At 45.6% G+C, this 26,862-nt stretch overlaps 1 protein-coding gene across 2 annotated transcripts in view; it reads left to right on the forward strand.

Moving 5' to 3' along the window:
• large1 (LARGE xylosyl- and glucuronyltransferase 1) overlaps positions 1–26,862 on the forward strand; it is a 98,276-nt gene that overhangs the window by 67,105 nt on the left and 4,309 nt on the right. For both annotated transcript variants that reach the window (XM_010902599.4, XM_034296929.1), the window contains exons 7-11: positions 13,226–13,330; positions 15,726–15,838; positions 17,390–17,515; positions 17,939–18,094; positions 20,834–20,997. In XM_010902599.4, the coding sequence (XP_010900901.1) occupies positions 13,226–13,330; positions 15,726–15,838; positions 17,390–17,515; positions 17,939–18,094; positions 20,834–20,997 (664 nt within the window). The remainder of the gene's footprint in view (positions 1–13,225; positions 13,331–15,725; positions 15,839–17,389; positions 17,516–17,938; positions 18,095–20,833; positions 20,998–26,862) is intronic.

Genomic DNA, 26,862 nt, shown 5'->3' on the forward strand with positions numbered 1-26,862 from the left:
CATATGTCTGTGGCCCTCCGTGACCATATGTCTGTGGCCCTCCAGGGGTGTCTGTGGCCCTCCGTGACCAGGTGCCTGTGGCCCTCCATGACCATATGTCTGTGGCCCTCCAGGGGTGTCTGTGGCCCTCCGTGACCAGGTGCCTGTGGCCCTCCATGACCATATGTCTGTGGCCCTCCAGGGGTGTCTGTGGCCCTCCGTGAACATATGTCTGTGGCCCTCCATGATCATATGTCTGTGGCCCTCCGTGACCATATGTTTGTGGCCCTCCGTGACCATATGTCTGTGGCCCTCCGTGACCATATGTCTGTGGCCCTCCAGGGGTGTCTGTGGCCCTCCGTGACCAGGTGCCTGTGGCCCTCCATGACCATATGTCTGTGGCCCTCCAGGGGTGTCTGTGGCCCTCCGTGACCATATGTCTGTGGCCCTCCATGACCATATGTCTGTGGCCCTCCAGGGGTGTCTGTGGCCCTCCGTGACCAGGTGTCTATGGCCCTCTGTGAGCAGGTGTCTGTGGCCCTCTGTGAGCAGGTGTCTGTGGCCCTCTGTGAGCAGGTGTCTGTGGTCCTCTGTGACCGGGTGTCTGTGGCCCTCTGTGACCGGGTGTCTGTGGCCCTTCAGGGGTGTCTGTGGCCCTTTAGGGGTGTCTGTGGCCCTCCGTGACCAGGTGTCTGTGGCCCTCCGTGACCAGGTGTCTGTGGCCCTTCGTGACCGGGTGTCTGTGGCCCTCTGTGAGCAGGTGTCTGTGGCCCTCTGTGACCGGGTGTCTGTGGCCCTTCAGGGGTGTCTGTGGCCCTCCGTGACCAGGTGTCTGTGGCCCTTCGTGACCAGGTGTCTGTGGCCCTCTGTGACCAGGTGTCTGTGGCCCTTCAGGGGTGTCTGTGGCCCTTCAGGGGTGTCTGTGGCCCTTCGTGACCAGGTGTCTGTGGCCCTTCGTGACCAGGTGTCTGTGGCCCTCTGTGACCAGGTGTCTGTGGCCCTCTGTGACCAGGTGTCTGTGGCCCTCTGTGACCAGGTGTCTGTGGCCCTCTGTGACCAGGTGTCTGTGGCCCTCTGTGACCAGGTGTCTGTGGCACTCTGTGACTAGTTTTGCCTTCTACTGTATTGGATGCGGAGGAATAGTGGCGGACCAAATGGTCTTTATATCAGGTTTAGGAGAGTGTGGCATCAGGGAAGGAGAGAGATCGAGGTGGAGGAAGGGAGGAATACAGGAGCAGGGGAGGAAAGAAAGACAGGAGAGGAGGATGGTATGACAGGGGAGAGAAGAGGAGAAAGTTAATAGAAGAGAAGAGGCAGTATCTTTTGGGTTTTACGTCTAGGGTTCATCAGATCATTATTCCTGGCACTAATGGACCTGGACCATCCATCACATAGGGCTACCTCAGCCTGGGAGGGCTACCGTGCTCTTCGTTTTAAATGGAAACATTTCACCAGCTAGTGATGTTGACCAGGGCCCTGTCCCATGTGGTACTAAGAGACCAAGGCCCTGTCCCATGTGGTACTAAGAGACCAAGGCCCTGTCCCATGTGGTACTAAGAGACCAAGGCCCTGTCTCATCTGGTACTAAGAGACCAAGGCCCTGTCCCATCTGGTACTAAGAGACCAAGGCCCTGTCCCATCTGGTACTAAGAGACCAAGGCCCTGTCCCATCTGGTACTAAGAGACCAAGGCCCTGTCCCATCTGGTACTAAGAGACATCTCTAACAGAGATGACCTGTGGTGAATCTCGTGATCAACATGTCTAGCCAGACCAGGCTGAGGTCCCATCCAGGGCTCCAAAACCCACCAGCCATCCAGGGCTCCAAAACCCACCAGCCACCCAGGGCTCCGGAAGCCACCAGCCACCCAGGGCTCCGGAAGCCACCAGCCACCCAGGGCTCCGGAAGCCACCAGCCACCCAGGGCTCCGGAAGCCACCAGCCACCCAGGGCTCCGGAAGCCACCAGCCACCCAGGGCTCCGGAAGCCACCAGCCACCCAGGGCTCCGGAAGCCACCAGCCACCCAGGGCTCCGGAAGCCACCAGCCACCCAGGGCTCCGGAAGCCACCAGCCACCCAGGGCTCCGGAAGCCACCAGCCACCCAGGGCTCCGGAAGCCACCAGCCACCCAGGGCTCCGGAAGCCACCAGCCACCCAGGGCTCCGGAAGCCACCAGCCACCCAGGGCTCCGGAAGCCACCAGCCACCCAGGGCTCCGGAAGCCACCAGCCACCCAGGGCTCCGGAAGCCACCAGCCACCCAGGGCTCCGGAAGCCACCAGCCACCCAGGGCTCCGGAAGCCACCAGCCACCCAGGGCTCCGGAAGCCACCAGCCACCCAGGGCTCCGGAAGCCACCAGCCACCCAGGGCTCCGGAAGCCACCAGCCACCCAGGGCTCCGGAAGCCACCAGCCACCCAGGGCTCCAGAAGCCACCAGCCAACCACCACCGCTTCATAAAACCAGGGTTGTTTAATATTGCATTCTGCTTTGTCCTTCTGGTGACAGAGCTAGATTCAGAGCTGTCATAAAAATATAGCATCTCTGTCTCTCTTCCTGTCTCCCTCTACCTCTTCCTGTCTCCCACTACCTCTTCCTGTCTCACCCTCTCCCTTACCATCCCCCGCTTTCTCTCCCTTGCTCCCTCTCTACTAAGTCAGCTGCCAGTGTTTCCCCCATGCTTTATCTGAACAAAGATCTGTTCCCTCTCACCCTCCCTCTCTTCCTCTCCATCTATCTCCCCCCCTCTCTTCCCCTCCATCTATCTCCCCCCCTCTCTTCCCCTCCATCTATCTCCCCCCCTCTCTTCCTCTCCATCTATCCCCCCCTCTCTTCCTCTCCATCTATCTCCCCCCCTCTCTTCCTCTCCATCTATCTCCCCCCTTCTCTTTCCCTCTCTTTCTCCCTCCCTCTCTGCTCTCCTGGGGGATTCTGTTTAGGTGGTAGGTAAGATAACTAGTCAGATCTGCAGTGCCCCCCCCCCACTCACCCCCCATCTTTCTCCTCCCTCCCTCCCTCCATCTCTCTCTTCTCTTGTCCCCTCGGTCATTGCTCTCTTCCCCCCTCATCCCCCTGTCCTCCCTTCTCCCTGGTCCTCTCTGTCATCTCTCTCCCTGCTAGTAGCCGCAGATTAACCACGAGGAGACTGCAGGTGTTTTTAACCAGAAATAAAGGTCAGAGGTTTTCTGAAAGGACCATTAGCATAGGTGAAGAGAAAAGATGAAAGAATGTCATAGAGGAAGTTGAGATAAAGAAAAGGACAGAGGGCTTGTCATTTTGGAGAGGAGAGAGAGGAGAGACAGACAGAGAGGCAGAGAGAGAGGATAGACAGACAGAGAGGAGGAGAGAGAGAGAGAAGGACATAAGAAATGGTTAGGAAGAAGAGATTGAATGGTCCAGCATATCTTTTCTTTCTCCCAGCCAGACGACTGTAAAGACTTGGCTTTGAAAGTACATTTGAAAGCCAAATTCAAAAAACATCCCCTGAAATGCACTGTTTCTTTTTCCAATTTGTCTCCTCCATTCATCCCCTCCTCTATCCTCACGTCTTTCGGAAAACCTGTGAAGGAGAAGGTCTAAGACGGGTGTCCTTGGATCTTCTCTTCCAATCAGGTCTCCGGAGGCGGCGAATAGAACGGATGCTTGGAATTATGGGAATGGAGACGGACTGAGAAAGAGCCAGTAGCCAGCAAACAAAGTGGACTATATCCAGTGTAGCCGTGTCAAGGACAAAGATGTCTCAGAATGGGTTTTCTTCCTCTGGTTTTCTGAGCTAGATGATTAGAGGCATTAGAAAGGAGGGTAAAGACCCCAAGGGCTGTTGCTGTCTACTTCAGATGCACACACACACACACACACACACAAAGACACACACACACCAAATCCTCCATTGCTTAGTTGGATTAAGCAGCAGATTTTCTCCTCCGAATGGCCACATGATGAAATCTGTCTCTGTATCCACTACACCAAACAGATCTTAAAGTGCAACACTTTGATATTTGTTTTACTGAGCAATAAAACCTTAATGAAGCCTGATATAATAACCATGAATATTACCCAAATAATAATCACAGATTATTTAATGTGTTTATTGAGCAACAGCTATTGGGAACATTTAATAAAATGAGGACATTGTAAAGAACTGTGTATGTGTGTGAAACAATACAGAAATAGACAGAACAGTCCAATCAGTCTGCACTCTTTCTTTCTGGAATCCCAGGAGGCTCTTGGTAATATGTTGAAGATTGGCCTACAGTTAAGATGTAAAGAGAACAGTACAGCTGTGCTCATCACTCTTCCAGTTGCTGTGATGTATCTGTGAAAGCTACATTCAGTAGCCTAGCCATTGTTTATCTGTGAAAGCTACATTCAGTACCTTGGCCGTTGTTTATTTGTGAAAGCCACATTCAGTACCTTGGCCGTTGTTTATCTGTGAAACCCACATTCAGTACCTTGGCTGTTGTTTATCTGTGAAAGCCACATTCAGTACCTTGGCCGTTGTTTATCTGTGAAAGCCACATGCTGTACCTTGGCCGTTGTTTATCTGTGAAAGCCACATTCAGTTGCTTCGCGGTTGTTTATCTGTGAAAGCCACATTCAGTACCTTGGCTGGGCTGGAGGGGCGGAGAGTGTCCCAGCCTGCTAGCTGACGGTCTTTTTGTCTCTGCCTCGTCTAACATTCTTAACTACACTAATCAGTAGCTTTGGAGTGTCCTTGATCCTGAAAATGGATGAATGGAGGTTCAGGATGTAAAGGACACTGGAGATGGTGGACATCAGTCTCTTTCTACCCAATGACCCTGGTGTATATTAGATAACATTCACTCCATCTATCTCTACCTAATGTCCCTGATGTATATTGGATAACATTCACTCTATCTATCTCTACCTAATGTCCCGGATGTTTATTAGATAACATTCACTCTATCTATCTCTACCTAATGTCCCTGATGTATATTGGATAACATTCACTCTATCTATCTCTACCTAATGTCCCGGATGTTTATTAGATAACATTCACTCTATCTATCTCTACCTAATGTCCCGGATGTTTATTAGATAACATTCACTCTATCTATCTCTACCTAATGTCCCGGATGTTTATTAGATAACATTCACTCCATCTATCTCTACCTAATGTCCCGGATGTTTATTAGATAACATTCACTCTATCTATCTCTACCTAATGTCCCGGATGTTTATTAGATAACATTCACTCTATCTATCTCTACCTAATGTCCCTGGTGTATATTAGATAACATTCACTCTATCTATCTCTACCTAATGTCCCGGATGTTTATTAGATAACATTCACTCTATCTATCTCTACCTAATGTCCCTGATGTATATTAGATAACATTCACTCTATCTATCTCTACCTAATGTCCCGGATGTTTATTAGATAACATTCACTCCATCTATCTCTACCTAATGTCCCTGGTGTATATTAGATAACGTTCACTCTATCTGTTTTTCCATTTATATATATATATATTATATGGGCTTCTCACACTGCTTCCCAGGTGACTCCTTCATTCCTGAACAGTACCCATGTAGGGACCAGTACCCATGTAGGGACCAGTACCCATGTAGGGACCAGTACCCATGTAGGGACCAGTACCCATGTAGGGACCAGTACCCATGTAGGGACCAGTACCCATGTAGGGACCAGTACCCATGTAGGGACCAGTACCCATGTAGGGACCAGTACCCATGTAGGGACCAGTACCCATGTAGGGACCAGTACCCATGTAGGGAACAGTACCCATGTAGGGACCAGTACCCATGTAGGGACCAGTACCCATGTAGGGACCAGTACCCATGTAGGGACCAGTACCCATGTAGGGACCAGTACCCATGTAGGGAACAGTACCCATGTAGGGAACAGGGGGTTCCATGTAGGGAACAGTACCCATGTAGGGACCAGTACCCATGTAGGGACCAGTACCCATGTAGGGAACAGTACCCATGTAGGGACCAGTACCCATGTAGGGACCAGTACCCATGTAGGGACCAGTACCCATGTAGGGACCAGTACCCATGTAGGGACCAGTACCCATGTAGGGACCAGTACCCATGTAGGGACCAGTACCCATGTAGGGACCAGTACCCATGTAGGGACCAGTACCCATGTAGGGAACAGTACCCATGTAGGGAACAGTACCCATGTAGGGACCAGTACCCATGTAGGGAACAGTACCCATGTAGGGACCAGTACCCATGTAGGGACCAGTACCCATGTAGGGACCAGTACCCATGTAGGGACCAGTACCCATGTAGGGACCAGTACCCATGTAGGGACCAGTACCCATGTAGGGACCAGTACCCATGTAGGGACCAGTACCCATGTAGGGAACAGTACCCATGTAGGGGACAGGACGCCATGTAGGGAACCGGGAATTTAATGTATTCGTTTGGTCTCAATATCTAATCTATAAATAGCAGCCATTGAATCCCATTTGGTTTTCGTGACCTCCTATGCCAACATCTCTGACTGTTGGATCGATATCCGCTAACCAGTACAATGCATGTTAATTGGCTGTGAAACGAGATGGGACTTTAGTGTACAGAGATTCTGCATGGGGGGGCAAAGGCTTTAGAAACAGCAGACAAGCCCCTGAAGTCTTTCTGAGGGCTTGAGCATGGGGGATTTTCATAGAGTGATCTGTGCTTTCTACTGGGCAGAGAGAACCTTCTTTCTGAAGATGAGAAAAAGACCCATATATTGATATTTCTTTCCTCAATAAAAAGACTATCTGACTTAAACAGGAGGGTTTGAGAACCAGACTAGTTTGGATGAGGATGATTTTAGAAGTGTTTTCAGACTGACAGGGGTCTAGTTTGGATGAGGATGATTTTAGAAGTGTTTTCAGACTGACAGGGGTCTAGTTTGGATGAGGATGATTTTAGAAGTGTATTCAGACTGGCAGGGGTCTAGTTTGGATGAGGATGATTTTAGAAGTGTATTCAGACTGACAGGGGTCTAGTTTGGATGAGGATGATTTTAGAAGTGTATTCAGACTGACAGGGGTGTAGTTTGGATGAGGATGATTTTAGAAGTGTATTCAGACTGGCAGGGGTCTCCAACCGTTTTTGGAAAGAGAGCTACTTTTTAAAACAAGCTACTCTCTTTTTTGGGCTATTAATTGGGCACATTCTTCTATCCCCCTCAACTCTTCACCAGTTGTTAGTGTATAAGAAAATAAGAATTTGTAGGTCTTTCATGAATCTGTGCCCTGCTGCCATCTTTTTATTAAAATAAAATGACATAATATAACATGTACTTCCTCAAAACCAGTGAGATGTACTTGGTCATGATATATTCCTGCAAGGTAAGACCGATTAGCAGTTTTGATGAGGGTTTGGTGGAAGTGAGGAGTGGAAAGACTCCTAGTATCTTTTACGTTGGTGCGTGCCTTGCACCTACCCAGTGGGACTACGGTAACATTGCATAGATGATTCTCTGACTAAAACATTAAGTTAGTTTCTCTGACTTAAAACATTAAATTAGCTAGCAACCGTAGATACATGGTCCACAGTAAAATCATGAGATGATGCTACAGTAGCCTTCCTAAAAGCACAAGGTGTAAATACAATCTGTGCATTAGCCCACATCATGAAAATGTCATACTGAATTATACCGAATCAATTTAGCATACAGAGTGCATAAAGCTACCCATCCTCAGTCCATCCATTCACTCAAATTCGACCCAGAGTTAATAGATCCAAGAGTACTTGCAGTCTACAAATGTTCCGCACTCACTCGGTTTACATTTTTGGTGAGGTTCTTTTACTGATTGCGAGCACACAAGACAGGAGACAGGAAAATAATAATTTCCAGTTTTTACTTTTTAAGCCAATACTGACTTAATAGGGATGGGGTAAAGTAGCTGGAACACTGTGGTGTCTGAAACTGCCGTTAGTTCACTGTAAACCCGTTGGGAAATTGCTGGTTTAGTGTATTAGAATATTAGTGATGTCAGTTTGATCCTGCAGCTCACCTATATTTGTTGACAAATACCAAAACAAAGAAAACAATATAGAAAATAAATGAGATGGAAAGACAATGGGAAAAGGTTTTGATTAGCAATCTGGTTGAACATCCTTTACTGCTTCACATTAGGAGGGATGGATGAAGTCTCTTGTAAACAAGTGTCTGTTTATCTGTCTGACTGTCTGCTCTTTGATGCAACTCTGAGGGACTGACATACACATGTGCATTCACATTTTAGTGATTTAGCAGATGTTTTAATCCAGAACCAGGTGAACCAAACACACAGTTTAGTAAGTGCATTCTAATCAATTATTTAGTTATCAGGTCAGTTCTGGGAAGAAGACCATACAAATAAAGATAGAACATAAGTTAACAAAAGACAACAGACACAGGTTGTGTTAGTGGAATTATTTTAAGTACTCTATGAGGTGAGGTTTTTCTGATTTATTTAGAAGATAGGTAGAGTCCCTGCTTTCCTAGTCTCCCAGAGAAGCTGGTTCCACCATTACAGTGCCAGGACAGAGAAGAGTTTGACAGCGTGAAACTCTTCTCTAAAGGGGCATGATAGCCAAGAGCCCAGAGGTGGCCAAACAAAGAGTCACAGTATATCATCTAGGGTCAAGTCAAGGTTCCTTGCTCTCTGGGAGGAGGGCAGTTTTCAACCACAGTGGACATGTCTTCAGGGAAATTCAGGGAAATCTGTGAATGGACAGGCCTTCCTGCAAAAGAAGAGCAGCTCAGTCTTGTCAAGGTTAAGCTTGAGGTGGAGGGCCGACATCCAAGTGGAGATTTCAGCCAGGCAAGCAGAGGTGTGTTGTCACCTTGGTGGCGGAAGGGGGGAAGGAGAAAAAAATCAGTGTGTCATTTGAATAGCAGTGATAAGAAAGATCAAGAGTTCCAAACACTGCCAGATAGCAGGTATTCCACATGGGTTGTCTGGGCTGGGAACACCAGATTAGAAAGGTTGAGGCCACGGGATTGAGCGTGACTGTAGATATTGCTAAGAGACCGGTGAACTGGGATGGGAAAGAGACACATCGCAGAAAATGGAGAGCAATCTTTTTTTTCCTGTGACAACAGAAAGGGCTAACAGCTTATAACTACAATTTATTGGGTATCTTCTTCTTACCGTCCTTGAATAACTCTGCAGAACTGTCTTGATGACAGTCTTAGTTAAAGGCAAAAACACTGCTAGACAAGACGCTGCTTGAGGAGATGAAGAAGCCTAAATACTCACACCAATTGAAATCAGCCGAGGAAGGGCCAAACCACACCCCTACTAGCCTCACAGTGATTTAAGACGGCAAACACCACAACAGCTAAGCAACTGCTACACAACGTCACGGATTAACTGGTGCATTGAGAGCTAAAACAAATCACTTGATTGGTTCTAACTTGCAAGGCAAAGCCAACAAAGCATTCAAAAGAAAAAGGCAGTGAACTTCTGAGAGCAGTAGATCAGCCAGGCTGGAATGCAGCTCACACTCCGCCACGGCTCCAACACTGCCTCATTAATCTTCCTTAACTTTGTCATTAGAGCCGCCACCTTTACACCCCATCCCTTCTTCCCGTTCTGTCATTCTGTCTTCCGTCACCTCTACCTCCTCATTAACCTTTAGCTCTTCCTCAACTCCTCATCCCGGTAATCTGAAACCCCACCCTAAACCACACCCCCTTGAGCATCACCACGACACCTAACAGATCTCATGCATTTCAGATTGAAACACAATGGCACAAGAGAGTGAAACACAATGCATTTCAGATTGAAACACAATGGCACAAAGTGTGAAACACAATGCATTTCAGATTGAAATACAATGGCACAAGAGAGTGAAACACAATGCATTTCAGATTGAAACACAATGGCACAAGAGAGTGAAACACAATGCATTTCAGATTGAAACACAATGGCACAAAGTGTGAAACACAATGCATTTCAGATTGAAACACAATGGCACAAGAGAGTGAAACACAATGCATTTCAGATTGAAACACAATGGCACAAAGTGTGAAACACAATGCATTTCAGATTGAAACACAATGGCACAAAGTGTGAAACACAATGCATTTCAGATTGAAATACAATGGCACAAGAGAGTGAAACACAATGCATTTCAGATTGAAACACAATGGCACAAGAGAGTGAAACACAATGCATTTCAGATTGAAACACCAATGGTTCTAGATCGCACATTAACTTAAACTAAACCAGATTTAAACACAATGACACAAGAGTTTAACATAGAGTTCAACATAAAACACTCTGGATTAAATCACCATGAAAGTAGAGCTCACATTAACATAAAACGCTCAGATTAAAACACCATGAAAGTAGAGCTCTCATTGTGACACTGGTGTATGCGTAGACAGCATTGCAGCAACTGCACTCAGATTATCTCTGCTTCGCTTTGTGTTTTCTGACTAAATATTCCACCTCTCCCTCTAGTCTCTCCATCATCTTCCCGGTCAGCTTCAAAGAAATGTGAGCACTTTCTCTTGCTTGAAGGGCAACATTAACTTCCCTTTATTTCTTGCAGTTGTTGCAGTTCTTGAAGCAAAGGTTAGAGCTTGCCAGCTCTTCCGAAACGCAAATGGGTTTGTAGCTGAATCAGAGTCGTGACCCTTGTCTTATGTAGGGGCCATATGTTCTCCTATCTACATTATCTAACCAGTCACCACAGAAAGAGCAGCCAATAAGCTCACATGTGGCTCTCGTTGTGTAGGGAGGTATTATCTACGGACAACATCGTCCACATAGGTAAGGACTTGCCCAGGCATTTTAATTGATCCCCTCCTCCACCAGTGTGACGCTCCACAGCACTGTCTGGTGGTGGGTTGTGATAACAAGCCAAGAAATTTCCGGTTGGTTAACCAGAGTGTTGAGAGTCAGCTGACTTCAGTGACCAGTTTGGCTTGCTGTGATAGAGACGTTACACGTGGAGTTGCTGTGTGGGAGAGTCCTCTAGTGGCTGAAATCCAGCCTTATTTGGAGCAGGTCAATGTTCTGGAGTTCTGTGTTCTAGTGGCCTCAATGTTCTGTGTTGTAGTTACCTCAGTGTTTTGTTGTAGTTACCTCAGTGTTTTGTAGTAGTTACCTCAGTGTTTTGTAGTAGTTACCTCATTGTTCTGTGTTGTAGTTACCTCATTGTTCTGTGTTGTAGTTACCTCCGTGTTTTGTTGTAGGTACCTCATTGTTCTGTGTTGTAGTTACCTCATTGTTCTGTGTTGTAGTTACCTCATTGTTCTGTGTTGTAGTTACCTCAGTGTTCTGTGCTGAAGTTACCTCAGTGTTCTGTGTTGTAGTTACCTTAATGTTCTGTGTTGTAGTTACCTCAGTGTTCTGTGTTGTAGTTACATCAGTGTTCTGTGTTGTAGTTACCTCAGTGTTCTGTGTTGTAGTTACCTCAGTGTTCTGTGTTGTAGTTACCTCAGTGTTCTGTGTTGTAGTTACATCATTGTTCTGTGTTGTAGTTACCTCAGTGTTCTGTGTTGTAGTTACCTCAGTGTTCTGTGTTGTAGTTACATCATTGTTCTGTGTTGTAGTTACCTCAGTGTTCTGTGTTGTAGTGACATCAGTGTTCTGTGTTGTAGTGACATCAGTGCTCTGTGTTGTAGTGACATCAGTGTTCTGTGTTGTAGTTACCTCAGTGTTCTGTGTTGTAGTTACCTCAGTGTTCTGTGTTGGAGTTACCTCAGTGTTCTGTGTTGGAGTTACCTCAGTGTTCTGTGTTGGAGTTACCTCATTGTTCTGTGTTGTAGTTACCTCATTGTTCTGTGTTGTAGTTACCTCAGTGTTCTGTGTTGTAGTTACCTCAGTGTTCTGTGCTGAAGTTACCTCAGTGTTCTGTGTTGTAGTTACCTTAATGTTCTGTGTTGTAGTTACCTCAGTGTTCTGTGTTGTAGTTACATCAGTGTTCTGTGTTGTAGTTACCTCAGTGTTCTGTGTTGTAGTTACCTCAGTGTTCTGTGTTGTAGTTACCTCAGTGTTCTGTGTTGTAGTTACATCATTGTTCTGTGTTGTAGTTACCTCAGTGTTCTGTGTTGTAGTTACCTCAGTGTTCTGTGTTGTAGTTACATCATTGTTCTGTGTTGTAGTTACATCATTGTTCTGTGTTGTAGTGACCTCAGTGTTCTGTGTTGTAGTGACATCAGTGTTCTGTGTTGTAGTGACATCAGTGCTCTGTGTTGTAGTGACATCAGTGTTCTGTGTTGGAGTTACCTCAGTGTTCTGTGTTGGAGTTACCTCAGTGTTCTGTGTTGGAGTTACCTCAGTGTTCTGTGTTGGAGTTACCTCAGTGTTCTGTGTTGGAGTTACCTCAGTGTTCTGTGTTGGAGTTACCTCATTGTTCTGTGTTGGAGTTACCTCATTGTTCTGTGTTGGAGTTACCTCATTGTTCTGTGTTGGAGTTACCTCATTGTTCTGTGTTGGAGTTACCTCAGTGTTCTGTGTTGAAGTTACCTCAGTGTTCTGTGTTGTAGTGACATCAGTGTTCTGTGTTGTAGTTACCTCATTGTTCTGTGTTGTAGTTACCTCATTGTTCTGTGTTGTAGTTACCTCATTGTTCTGTGTTGTAGTTACCTCATTGTTCTGTGTTGTAGTTACCTCATTGTTCTGTGTTGTAGTTACCTCATTGTTCTGTGTTGTAGTTACCTCATTGTTCTGTGTTGTAGTTACCTCAGTGTTCTGTGTTGTAGTTACCTCAGTGTTCTGTGTTGTAGTTACCTCAGTGTTCTGTGTTGTAGTTACCTCAGTGTTCTGTGTTGTAGTTACCTCAGTGTTCTGTGTTGTAGTTACATCATTGTTCTGTGTTGTAGTTACCTCATTGTTCTGTGTTGTAGTTACCTCATTGTTCTGTGTTGTAGTTACCTCATTGTTCTGTGTTGTAGTTACCTCATTGTTCTGTGTTGTAGTTACCTCATTGTTCTGTGTTGTAGTTACCTCAGTGTTCTGTGTTGTAGTTACCTCAGTGTTCTGTGTTGTAGTTACCTCAGTGTTCTGTGTTGTAGTTACCTCAGTGTTCTGTGTTGTAGTTACATCATTGTTCTGTGTTGTAGTTACCTCAGTGTTCTGTGTTGTAGTTACATCATTGTTCTGTTTTGTAGTTACATCATTGTTCTGTGTTGTAGTTACATCATTGTTCTGTGTTGTAGTTACATCATTGTTCTGTGTTGTAGTTACCTCAGTGTTCTGTGTTGTAGTTACCTCAGTGTTCTGTGTTGTAGTTAATTCAGTGTTCTGTGTGTATTATGTGTTTTAGGTCAGCAGGTTCTCGGTCTCGTGGAGAACCAGAGTGACTGGTACCTTGGGAACCTGTGGAAGAATCACCGGCCATGGCCCGCTTTGGAGAGGGGATTCAATACAGGTGATGTTGACCTGCACACGCCCAGACATTCAGGCAAATCTGTGTATTTTCTTTCTGAAGTAAATGGTTTCCCTCTGGCAGTTATGTCAACGTTCCTGAAGTTTGAACCCTATTTGCAAACACAATAATATTGACAAATACAATAATATTGACAAATACAATAATATTGACGAACTGTGTAATATATTTACTGCTGGAACTACCATTGAGTTTTCCTGGAATGCTTCTGGTTTCTACACCAAGGCCTGTCGTCCCGTGTTGTTGAGTAGAGACTGAGTGGATAATGGATTGGAAGCAACCCATCTTTCTCCCTCCCTCCCTCCCTCCCTCCCTCCCTCCCTCCCTCCCTCCCTCCCTCCCTCCCTCCCTCCCTCCCTCCCTCCCTCCCTCCCTCCCTCCCTCCCTCCCTCCCTCCACACTGAAGCCATCTGCTACAAACTGAAGACATCCAGTGTGTTCCAAATGCCCCTCCCCATGCAGTGCACTAGTTTAGAGCTGGGTGCCATTTTGGAGCCAATAAGAAAACAGGCTGGTCTGGGACCGCTAAATGTAATGCATTAATGCATTAGGCAATAATGGCCTCTTGAGCAGCTGGTCAGGGCCATGGATGGGCTGTTCCTTCCGTCAGGAAGTTATGTGACAGAAAAATACACCCTAGTAAGGTTTTTTACAGAGTCAGTGTGATTGTGATGTGCTCCTTCTCTCTGCTCCCTTTGAAAAGGCTTACTGCTCCCCCTGCAGAAACGGACTCTAAATATGACTGTTGTGAAATTCCCGAGGGGCGCCCTTCTATCATATTCTCTATAACTGCTTGGCCTATCTATTTATTTCTCCTTTTCTCCTCTCTGTCTCTCGCTGTCACTCTCCCCTCTGTATCTAACTCTTTTTCTTGCTGTACTTCTGCAGTGTGAAGCCATAAATAAAAGCAAGAAAAGTGAAGCCCCTGTTTGTTTTTGGGTTATAGTCAAAACAAAGATGATCTTTATTTTTTGCAGTTTCTGCAGCACTGTACAAGAGAGACCTGTACGAGTGCTTTCCAAATGGCACCCTATTCCTTACTCTCCGTCCTGGTGATATTAAGTAGATGTAAGTAGGTGACTACTTAGGGAATAGGATGTGATTTGGCTTCTAGTCTAAGTCTCTAGATGGAACTGAACCTGCAGGATTTTATTAGAAACAAAACGACTCCAGAGAGGAGACGTAACAACAGAATTAAATTAAATTCACCATGATGTTCTCCACAGTATTTTTTTAAATTCCAAATTGTCCTTCCTTGTCTTCAACAACACCTTTTTCCAATGCTTTTTTATGAGCAGGTTAGTGAGGTTTCATGGCATTTTTCTAGAGTCTTGGTAAAACCATTTACACCCAAAAGGAAGGAATTCCGTCATTCTGCAAGAGGCTCTACTACTGTTAACCCTTTGGCGCGTACGATCACACTGGTGTGATCAATCTAGAGTGGTCCCTGGAGCGTACGATCACACCGGTGTGATTAGAACGTCATGTTTAGAACGCACCATTAGCATACCTAGCTACAAGTAACGTAACAATGGCTGGTAAAACCGTGCTATTATTTACTCACATTTAGCTCAAACAGTGTTTATAACTTTATTTCCTGATTGTAATTGTTTCAAGACCATACTATGATATTAACCAGGTAGAAAGCATTCAAATCGGGACAAGAAGTGTTAGTTACGTACCAACAGACAGCCAACACTAATGCACAAAAACGAATTATATTAGCGACTACTACCGATCAAAACCATTCCAAAAACTTTCTAGAAGTTACGTTCCCCGTTGTATGCATTTTATATACTTTATTCATTTTCACTGCACTGAATAACTGGTCACGATTTGTTAGCTAGCAGGCAGCTGACGTTTGCTAGCGGTTAGCTGACGTTTTCTAGCTAGCTACAGTAATAAATCAACCAACTTTTGCAGCTCTTAGAATTCGAGTCAACGAGAGAAGCTTGCAATGCAATGCAGGTAGTGTTCCTTACCTAGCAAGGTGACTGTTCAAATGCTGGCATGAGTTCAAATGCTACAGAGTACTGAAGTCACGTGCAAAAAAACTCACGCTGGGGGGTCGGTAAGGAATATTTGAAACTCACGCGTGAAAAGGTTAAAAATGAAATCAATAAGTAAATAAAAGAGAGAATACCTGTTATTTTTGTGGCAAAACAACTCAACAAAACAGGCAGTAGGAATACAAACCATTCCACATCTTATACCACCCATTAAAACTGATGGCGTTTCCTTACATACAAATAAACCCCTTTCTCAAAAGTTGATTCAGTTGAATGTTCCAGCACCAAATAACTCACTGAAGCTCAGAAAATGTGTTGCCTGCCTGGTTATAGTGATGTTAAACCAGGAAATGTGTCACCTGGTCCAGGTGTGATTCTGCTGCTGTTGGACCGTCTGAGGAAGCTGAGGTGGGAACAGATGTGGAGACTGACCGCAGAGAGAGAGCTGATGAGCATGTTGTCAACATCACTGGCTGACCAGGTAACACACACACACACACTGCTGTCTGCATTACTGGCTGACCAGGTAACACACACACACACACTGCTGTCAACATCACTGGCTGACCAGGTAACACACACACACACACAGACTGCTGTCTACATCACTGGCTGACCAGGTAACACACACACACACACACACTGCTGTCTACATTACTGGCTGACCAGGTAACACACACACATTGTTGTCTACATCCCTGGCTGACCAGGTAACACACACACATTCTCACACACACACACACACACTGTTGTCTACATCACTGGCTGACCAGGTAACACACACGCACCCTAAACCTAACATCTCATGCTGAAATCTATGGTGGAAATATACTTATTTCCTTGTGGAGAATAGCTAATAATAACCCTTTTGAGGACTGAATTAACAGGTCTTACTAACGTCACAGTCCACACATGCTTAGGGAATCACAATCACACACCCATCTTGTCTTGAACAAGTTAAATGGCTTGAATTGTGTTATAAGACTTCAGACTGTAACATTATATTTTAATTAAATGCCAATGATCGTAACTTAATTTACCACCTGCTTAAAGCTCATAAATGAGAGGCACATTTCTGTTTTAATTAAAAGCTTCAGCCAGTCCTGTAATATATTCAGGTTTGGAATGTGTGGAGATTCTAGAACTGTTTTAGTGTTCCGACGGCCTCCTGTTGGGTTGTGTTCAACCCTCCAATCAGCACTCAGTCATCTGCTGAACCACCCTGTTCATCATTATGACCATGTTAACAAGCTTTATGGATCTTATTGGGTAGTAAACCAAAACACAAAAAATCTGCAAGATCTCAGAAAAGAAAATAGCCTGATCTTTCCTCAGAGTACCAGGATATTACTAACAGAATCATAATTATTTACCAAGCAAATTTGTGAACGTGTTGGATGCTACAACAGACAGATTTGATAAACCTGGAGTGGCAGATAAAATATTTGATTTATAATATTACTTTATAGTACTAGGGGGTCTCTGGTATCAGTGTTGGTACTGGGGTGTCTCTGGTATCAGTGTTGGTACTGGGGTGTCTCTGGTATCAGTGTTGGTACTAGGGGGTCTCTGGTATCAGTGTTGGTACTAGGGGGTCTCTGGTATCAGTGTTGGTACTAGGGGGTCTCTGGTATCAGTGTTGGTACTAGGGGGTCTCTGGTATCAGTGTTGGTACTAGGGTGTCTCTGGTATCAGTGTTGGTACTGGGGTGTCTCTGGTATCAGTGTTGGTACTGGGGTGTCTCTGGTATCAGTGTTGGTACTAGGGGGTCTCTGGTATCAGTGTTGGTACTAGGGGGTCTCTGGTATCAGTGTTGGTACTAGGGGGTCTCTGGTATCAGTGTTGGTACTAGGGGGTCTCTGGTATCAGTGTTGGTACTAGGGGGTCTCTGGTATCAGTGTTGATACTGGGGGGGGTCTCTGGTATCAGTGTTGATACTGGGTATCTCTGGTATAAATGGGGATCTGTGATCATCAGTATTGTCTGGTGTGTTATCAACGGTGTGATTATTAATGAGTCTGTCTGTCTGCAGGACATCTTCAATGCTGTGATCAAACAGAACCCCTTCCTGGTTCACCAGCTGCCATGTTTCTGGAACGTCCAGCTGTCTGACCACACCCGCTCAGAGAAATGCTACAAAGACGTGTCAGACCTAAAGGTTAGAAGACACATACTAACACACAGCAGATGCACCCACTCAAACACACCCACTCAAACACACAGCAGATGTACACACTCAAACACACCCACTCAAACACACCCACACAGACACAGCAGATACACACACCCACACACACATACACAAACAAGCTGTCTCCAAGTCCCCGTCTTTGTGCTGTAGGTGTGTGTGTGTGTGTGCGTGTGTGAAATAGTGTTAGTGTCAGGTCCCCTGCTGCTTTGAGATGTTTCTATCGCTGATCTCTGACTGCATCTCTTCGTCCTCCTTCTCTTTCTCCCACTCCTCATACCTTTATTCCTCTCTCCCTCTTCATCTTTGTCTTTCTCTTCCCCTCTCCCCCCACTCTCTGTATCCTACTCTCTCTTCCTCTCTGTTCCTCCCCCTCTCCTTCCTCCTCCCCAGGTGATCCATTGGAACTCTCCTAAGAAGCTCCGTGTCAAGAACAAGCATGTGGAGTTCTTCAGGAACCTCTATCTCACGTTCCTGGAGTATGACGGGAACCTGCTGAGACGAGAGCTCTTCGGCTGCCCCAGCGAGACCGATCACAACAGCGAGAACGTAGGTGGAGAACGTAGGTGGAGAACGTAGGTGGAGAACGTAGGTGGAGAACGTATTTGGAGAACGTATTTGGAGAATGTATTTGGAGAATCTAGGTGGAGGATGTTTGTGGACATTTTGAACAGTAAATACAGGTGGAAAAAACTCATTACTGACAGAGGAGAGGGACTGTAGGTGATCTACAGCTTTGCAGAGAAAATTGCTGGTGGGAGTTAGAACACACTGTTTGTATTCGCATGAATGAATGAACTAACACACCGAAGCACGTACACACACACACACACACACCATCGAGGACGTCCTGCGCACACACCAACTGAACAAGACTCTGCATCTTACTGTGGTTCAATCACAGCCTTACACGTGGGGTCATTATTATGTGATGGATTTTCACTCAGGCACGTTAGTCAGACATCCCATTGTGAGGTCCTAGCCAGAGGTCAAGAGCCAATCTCTCACTGGTGTGTTGAGAGGAAACTGGCGACGGGCGTAGGGGCCGTGGGGGTACGACGGTGTGGGGGTATGACGGGCAGAGGGGCGACAGGTATCAGGCGACGGTGGGTCAACGGCCGGGTGGGCGGGGGGGCAACGGGCGCCAAGCAGAACTCATTACTCTGAACAGAAACATAACAGATCATCATTTGTTTGTCCTCCCCCTTTTCTTCGTTGGGCCGACCTTCCTATGTCCTCCGAATCATCCCACACGAGAAGCAGGTGTGTGAGGGGGGTGTGGCCCCGCTGTACCCCCCTCACAGGCCAGACGTGTCCCCCTCCCCTCCTGGTGCATGCTCTCTGTGGTCTCGACCTCTCCGGCCCGTATGCCCTCCAGCGGAGGCTATGTGGCGCGACCTGTTGACTTGGGGCACCCCCTTCCCCTGCCTACATCAGGATGTGATGTTGAAGGGGGGAGGGACCCTGCCAGAATGCTTAATGCTGTTCTAGAATCAGTTGTTAAAGGCTTAGAACATCTCAGAGCTCTGCTGTGTGAGTATGAATAACTAAGGAGGAGTCCCCGGGTCAGTTAATAAATCATGTTAATATGATGCTGTAATAATAACTCTTCATCCTGACATTCCTTCGACACAGAGCCAGGACCTCTATGCCACCCAATCAAGTGAATGTGTCCTTAACACACACGCACAGACATGCACACACACACACACACTTCTCCCTCTGTTTCACGCAGTCTGTCTGCGTGTTTGAGCAGTGATGATTTAAAGCTCATTACTGTAATGATTAGGCTAATGAAGTCATCAGAGATTGGCTGGACCTAAAGCCCAGCTGGAGGTCTGAAGCCACTTAGACTCTGTCATGTTTTAAACACACACACAGTTCAAAGCGGAGGAGTATTCTGAAGCTTTAGCCTGTTGTAGACAGCCTTATTAAAAGTTTCAAAGGGCCAGAAGAATCATTCTATCATTCTGGTGACAGTTGAGAAATTGCATCCCAGCAGCCTCTGTGTCCCGGTATTATTTCGGAGTAAGACAGACGTAACCCTTTTACAAGTGACATGGCGTTAGCCTGCAGAGGTGGATAAGGAAGTGGTCACGGAAAAATGCAAACACACTCATTTGGGAGCCAATCAACCGACGCAAACCTACAGGGTATAACCGCTAAAACAGAGATTCTGTCCCCAATGGAAACCCTTTCCACAGCCGTATCTTGGGGAAGGACACAGGCCCAGGGGACATGAGTGTGCTACATAGAACATGTCAAGTCATTTAGTATGCACGCTCTCTTTATTTGGTGATATCGGACTACTCCGGCACTTCTTCTCTTCCCCAGAGTGACCCTGTTCAGCCCCCAGCCAAATACACCAGCTGGGATCAGATACGGCCTCGTCATTCTGACAGAGAGAGAGAATAGAGAGAAGAGATTGAAGCAAGAGAAGGGAGGAGAAATTGAACAGCTAGCACTCTCTCTCCCTATCAGGCCTTAGTCTCCGTGGTAATAAAGTTGGTGTTTTATCCACATTTTCCTCTCATCTTGGCTAATTGAGTCAAAGTTTGAATTAAAACTTAGACCAAAGAGACACTCTGAGGAAGTGCTGTCCCAAGTGTGTTGGACACAGTTAATGCTGAACACCGATAATTAGTTTCACTACTGATGTTCCTCTGAGAATCATGTAAAGAAATAGTTTTTGTCGCATAGAAGCGACACGTTCTTATGTCTCCTCTTCTCCCTCATTATCCTCTCCTCCTCCAATATCAATCTTCTCCCCCATTATCCTCTCCTCCTCCAATATCAATCTTCTCCCCCATTATCCTCTCCTCCATTATCCTCTCCTCCATTATCAATCTACTCCCCCATTATCCTTTCCTCCATTATCCTCTCCTCCTCCATTATCAATCTTCTCCCCCATTATCCTCTCCTCAATTATCCTCTCCTCCTCCATTATCAATCTTCTCCATTATCCTCTCCTCCTCCATTATCAATCTTCTCCTCCATTATCCTCTCCTCCACATCTTATCCCCTCCACCCCATCCTCTCTTCCTCCATTATCCTCCTCCCCATCCTCTCCTTCTCATCCTATATTTTCCTCCCCCATCCTCCCTCCTCTCCTTCCCCATCCTCCCTCTTCTCCTCCCCCATCCTCCCTCCTCTCCTCCCCCATCCTCCCTCCTCTCCTCCCCCATCCTCCCTCCTCTCCTCCCCATCCTCCCTCCCTCCTCTCCTCCCCCATCCTCCCTCTCTACTCCCCCATCCTCCCTGCTCCCCTTCCCCATCCTCTTTCTGCAGCTCCAGAAGACCCTGTCTGAATTGGATGAGGATGACCCCTGTTACGAGTTCCGCCGGGAGCGATTCACCGTCCACAGAACACACCTGTACTTCCTTCACTATGAGTATGAGCCCACCTCTGACCACACCGATGTCACCCTGGTGGCCCAGCTCTCCATGGACAGGTAGGACTCACCTGGAGGACGTTAGTGGGGACACATCATAGGGTCTGATGTGTCTGTTGGGGTCTGATGTGCTGGTTCTGTAATCTGGGTCTGGTTCTGATGGACAGATCTGTCAGCTCAGACTGCAACATCTTCATTCTCAGGCCCAATAGACCAATTTGGAGTGGTCGTCACGGTTACGTCACTGATGTTTGGTGGTGGCAGAAAACGTCGGGAACAGGTGTAGGGAAACAGGCAAGATCCTTGGAATAAAGGAAATAATGGCTTGTTGTGCTGTTGGATGTCAGAATAGGAGTGCAAAAAAAGATGGCCTGAATTTTTATAGAATACCGTTGTCGAAGACACCCTTTGAAGCTAAATGCAGACATTTATGGTTGGAAGCCATTAAACAGACTGATTAAATCATCCAGAATTCTCGTCTCTGCAGTGTTCATTTCATATCAGGCAAAGTTGTGTCCACTGTTTATCACCCACAGGCAAAATCACTGATGTAGTTCTACTAATGACGATATATTAATAACGGCAGCAACCACAAAGCTGTCATTCTCAGTAGGCTATTTCACAATGGTAAACATTATTGACCAACGTTAGCTACATTAGCTAGCGTGTAAACAGAATTAGCATGCAAACAAATCAAATTGCTCATACTTAGACAGTTTAGACATGAATGGGATGTACAATAATATTATATCTGTGATATGACATTTACTTTACAAAATAACTGAAGAAGGCATACAGGTGATCCATATTCCTATTTCTTATAACGAGGTAACTGTCACTTTCTGCTACCAGTTCGGCTCCGCCCACAAAATATGTCATCACTGTTAACACAAAAAGGGGTATAAATATGACTCTGCTGTTGACTTGGGGCAGGAGTATAAATATCACATAAATATATTTTACATTGTTCCTTAATTACCTAATTTCTAGGTCAAAATGGTTTACAAAACAACAACAACATGTAACACTTACCGCTGCCTAGTCGCCCTGCTGTACCATGATGTCATTGGCTTGTGGTGCCAATTCATTCGCCTGAGTTCTAAATGTCTCTCGCCTCCCTGTAGAGTTCACTGCTCCTGACTGGACTGTGTAGTGCTGGTAGGAAGTGAGCCACTGTAGGGCGCAGGTCCTGTTTGGGGCGCATAATAAGTGCTCCATTGAGTCACCCGGGGAGACCGTTCCTGTGTTAACGAGCGTTCTGCTCTTTAATCAGATCATATTCAAGCTCTGGGCCGAAAACTCAATTAAAACAGAGGCCACAAACTCATTACCAATTACACCTTAGATAGCTGCCTGCTGATATCAGCACAGTGTAGCGATGCAGCCAGAGGCACTGCTTGGCCTGCGTACACACACTCTTTTCCCTGTGTGGTGCATTGCTTTGGATCCAAACCTGGGCATTAGTGAAATCTAGCGCAACGCTATTTAACTTTGCTATGACTAATGACTAATTGTTATCTCTCGTGTCGATTGTCCATCAGTATTTTGAAAAGTGAAAGTATTTTTTTTATAAATACTTTGTTGTTAAAGTATCAATTCCCTGCTTTCATGTCAGCATATTGGTGTACAGATTGGCTTTACCATTTAGAAATTACAGCATTTTCTGTACATAATTCAAGGAACCAAAGATTCATATATTATGTTCAGTCTTTTGTGGCATAACCTTTGAATGCATGAGCTGCCTGAAGTCTGAATGCCCATGACCCACCCCCCATGACCCACCCCCCATGACCCACCCCTTTGACCCACCCCCCATGACCCTCCCCCATGACCCTCCCCCATGACCCTCCCCTCATGACCCACCCCCCATGACCCATCCACACGCCCTTGACTGAGTGTCCTAATAGTTACAGGCGTTCACTATAGAATGTGTAGTGCTAAATGAACTATAACAAAGTGTTCAGATAGTTTGCTGTGAGTTAGAATGTTTTTCAAAGGCACCAGGGTTCATTCCAGTAGCATCGCAGAAACCAATGGGCTATGAAACGGCACCGTCTTCGCTACGTATGCCTTGAATTTGGTGGGTTTATTAGGTACTGATTTTTAAACACTTCTGTGAGAATTTACACACAGTCTGTCTCGAAAAGTGGTTTCATATTGGAAGAAAGACAGGGGAACTGCTTCCAATCCAAACACAACACTGCCTTTACCTCTCCAAAGGGTGCCCTCATTCCTTCTTAGTGCCCTCATTCCTTCTTAGTGCCCTCATTTTGACCAGGAGCCACCGAGAGATGCTCCAAAGCAGTGCCCTAAAAAGGAAGTGTTGCAATTTGGGACGGTTACTGTGAACAAATGGGGCGTGCTGAGAACCATGAAGAGATATCTTTGACCGGGCGGGCTCCCAAATGACACCCTATTTCCTGTCCTCTATGGACCCTAACCTAAAGCAGGGAACTCTTCAGGAAACGAAGCTTCTTATTGGATTCTAAGTGCCCTGCTCCACTGTTGCCTAAGTCAGACTGATTTAGATCTCATGAAGATGATTACATTTCACACAGCAGGGCAAAGGAGAGAAGAACCAGAGTTTACCTTAGAACCATTGACCCCCCCCCCCGACATTTATATGCTAATTCATATGCTTGGTTTCCTCAGCCTTCACAGTACAGAGCACTGAGTGCTGTGACTGTAAACAGATTCTAATAGGACGTCCCAAATGGCAACCTATTTCCTATATAGTGCACGACTTTTGGCAAGGGCCTATAGATGACAGGGAATAGGGTGCCATTTGTGAGACAGGCAATGAAATGAGACTGTGGGTAAATGTAACTGCGTTTGAGTGTCTGAGTATCCATTTTGATGAGAATTGAAGGACCTGACAGCACCAAGGTCATTTTGGTTAATCACTGTAAGCAGGCCTAGAAATGCTATTTACTCACTCGTTTTCCATTTCTCTAACGTTTCTCTCTATGTACACCCCCTCTTTCTTTTCGCTCTTCTTGCCCCTCTTTAACATTTTAAAGGTTCAGATAAAAAAGAAAAAGATTGCTTGTAGGTTGCCACAATTCTTTGGTATTGAAATATTGGCAACATGTTATCATCTTTTCTAATTGACTTATTTGATATTCTTTGTTTTTTCCCTGTTTCTCTCCCCTTCCAAATTTACGATTTCTAATTTTAAATGTTGGCCTCATATCTTCAAAGCAAGTTTTGAAAGAGATTTACAAAGTTTTGTATTTTTTATCATGAATATATTTACATGTTTATTATTTGTATTATTATTAAAGCAGGTGTCTTTGCTTATTGATACAGATTTAATGAATTAGTGCGCCTTTGGCTATGGTGGGAAAATAAATACTTAAATGCAAGCAGAGCTGTAGATCCTTCACATTAGAATAAAAAAATAATTCCTCTGGTTTGAAACATTTAAAATGTGGATTCTTTAAAGAGTACATGTTGTGGGAAAGAATATTTCTCACCATAGAAGAGAAGATGCATCTCTCCCTCCATCTTCCAGTGGCCACGCCTCCACTGCTCTGTGGATGGTCATGTCATTCCCTCGCCATCTTCCAGTGGCCACGCCTCCACTGCTCTGTTGATGGTCATGACATTCTCCCTATATCTTCCAGTGGCCACGCCTCCACTGCTCTGTGGATGGTCATGTCATTCCCTCTCCATCTTCCAGTGGCCACGCCTCCACTGCTCTGTGGATGGTCATGTCATTCCCTCTCCATCTTCCAGTGGCCACGCCTCCACTGCTCTGTGGATGGTCATGTCATTCCCTCTCCATCTTCCAGTGGCCACGCCTCCACTGCTCTGTGGATGGTCATGTCATTCCCTCTCCATCTTCCAGTGGCCACGGCTCCACTGCTCTGTGGATGGTCATGTCATTCCCTCTCCATCTTCCAGTGGCCACGCCTCCACTGCTCTGTGGATGGTCATGTCATTCCCTCTCCATCTTGCAGTGGCCACGCCTCCACTGCTCTGTGGATGGTCATGTCATTCTCCCTATATCTTCCAGTGGCCACGCCTCCACTGCCCTGTGGATGGTCATGTCATTCCCTCTCCATCTTCCAGTGGCCACGCCTCCACTGCCCTGTGGATGGTCATGTCATTCTCCCTATATCTTCCAGTGGCCACGCCTCCACTGCCCTGTGGATGGTCATGTCATTCTCCCTCCTTCTGACTCTAAGTTCCTCCACCAGCCGACTGAATCTAAATTTCTCCACCAGCCGACTGACTCCAACAGCTCCCGACTGTCTGTCAGGTCTCAGCTCTTGGGTCTGAATTTCTTTGAATTGGTAACTTGACATTTGAGTTTATTTTTTGTTCAAGGCAGGCCCCAAGATGGCGCTGTGGTCAAAGTCACAAAGGCCTCTCTTCGACTTCCCAAATCGGCTGTGGAGTTGTTCACATGTTGTAAATTGAGAATTGGATTTAAGAAATTAGGTAGAAAATGGGGTTAGAAACATACATAATTTATGTTGCCAAACTGTTTATGACCCGTTTTCAATACCAATTTATAGTGACCTAATTCTGCCCTACAAGCCTAGTTCTGGATTTCAGTTAGGCTTTTAAATATCCCTACAGAATTATTCATGCTGGGCTTCAACTGGATGTAGTTTGTCCCACATTTTAAAGTTCAGTTGAATGGCCCCAAGAAACCTCACTGTGGAATGGCACTGTCAATTATTTAAGGTTTCAAATTCTAATTGGGATTTTAAATAATTGCATGTTTTTTGTGTACCAAGTCTATTACACAAACCAGTCTTAACCCAGTCTTAGACATAGGGCCAGTCCTAGTCCAAGTTCTAGCCCCAGTCCTAGTCTTGCCTCGTTCCTAGCCAACACAAGGTTTAGTAACGATCATAGTCATCATTAACAGTAGTTCTGTTGTTCACACACACACATTCACACACACACACACATAGTTGTGTAACAACAACTTTAACCTCAATAACCTAACATTTATGCCTAAACTTAATCTAGCTGTAATGCCTAACCCTAAACCTAACCCGTAATGCGTAAACCTTAAAGTAACCGCGATTATAATGCTGGGACTAATAGTAAGGTTCACTTGAAATCAAAACCTGATGCCAGAAATGAACTTCGCCTTGTGGGGACTGACAAATAAGGGCAGTTATTCCATGTTTGTTTACTATCCTTGTGAGAACTCCTAGTCCTAATTCGATTTGTTAAACCAAAACACACAGTCACTCAGAAACACACCATAAGAGGACACACCCTCTTGGAGCCACACCTCTTTTTTTCATGCTGTTTAGTAGTGAAGCATTCATTGTTTCTGGAATGACATTGGATACGTGGAAACAGAGGAGCCATCGATTTCAACCTTGTAAATGTCAGCTTTGCATTTGGTTCCTAATTTCCTCTGCCGGTAATAGTGGGTAATAGTGGGTAATAGTGGGTAATAGTGGGTAATAGTGGGTAATAGTGGGTAATAGTGGGTAATAGTGGGTAATAGTGGGTAATAGTGGGTAATAGTGTGTAGGGGCCGGCTGTGGTTTTGGGGGGATCAGTGGATTGACTGGTTGGATGAGCACAGATTGAGATTACAGTCAAACTTCAATCTGAATCCTAATCAATGTGTTTATCACACTGGTCTCCGTAAAAGTTCATGAAAAGAAAACACGTTGCAGCTCGTAATCTGCTATTATCATTTATAGCTTTCCTATACTCACTTTCTTCTCTTCTGATCTGTATGTTTTTCTATAATATTACCTGATAAAATCAAGGTTAAGCAGGATTTGTTAAGGCCTTTTCAGGCTGCCTGTTTAGTGTTACAAAGTTTCCTTCTACACTATAAATTTGCTTGCTAGTCTTGCTGTTTTGAAGTCACTAGGCTAACTACTTTACGCCAAATGTGCACCAACACCACTGACCCTAGGTCGGGGTTATAACTCTTGGTTG

The sequence above is a fragment of the Esox lucius genome, chromosome 14, assembly GCF_011004845.1.
Source record: "Esox lucius isolate fEsoLuc1 chromosome 14, fEsoLuc1.pri, whole genome shotgun sequence".
Lineage (NCBI taxonomy): Eukaryota > Metazoa > Chordata > Actinopteri > Esociformes > Esocidae > Esox > Esox lucius.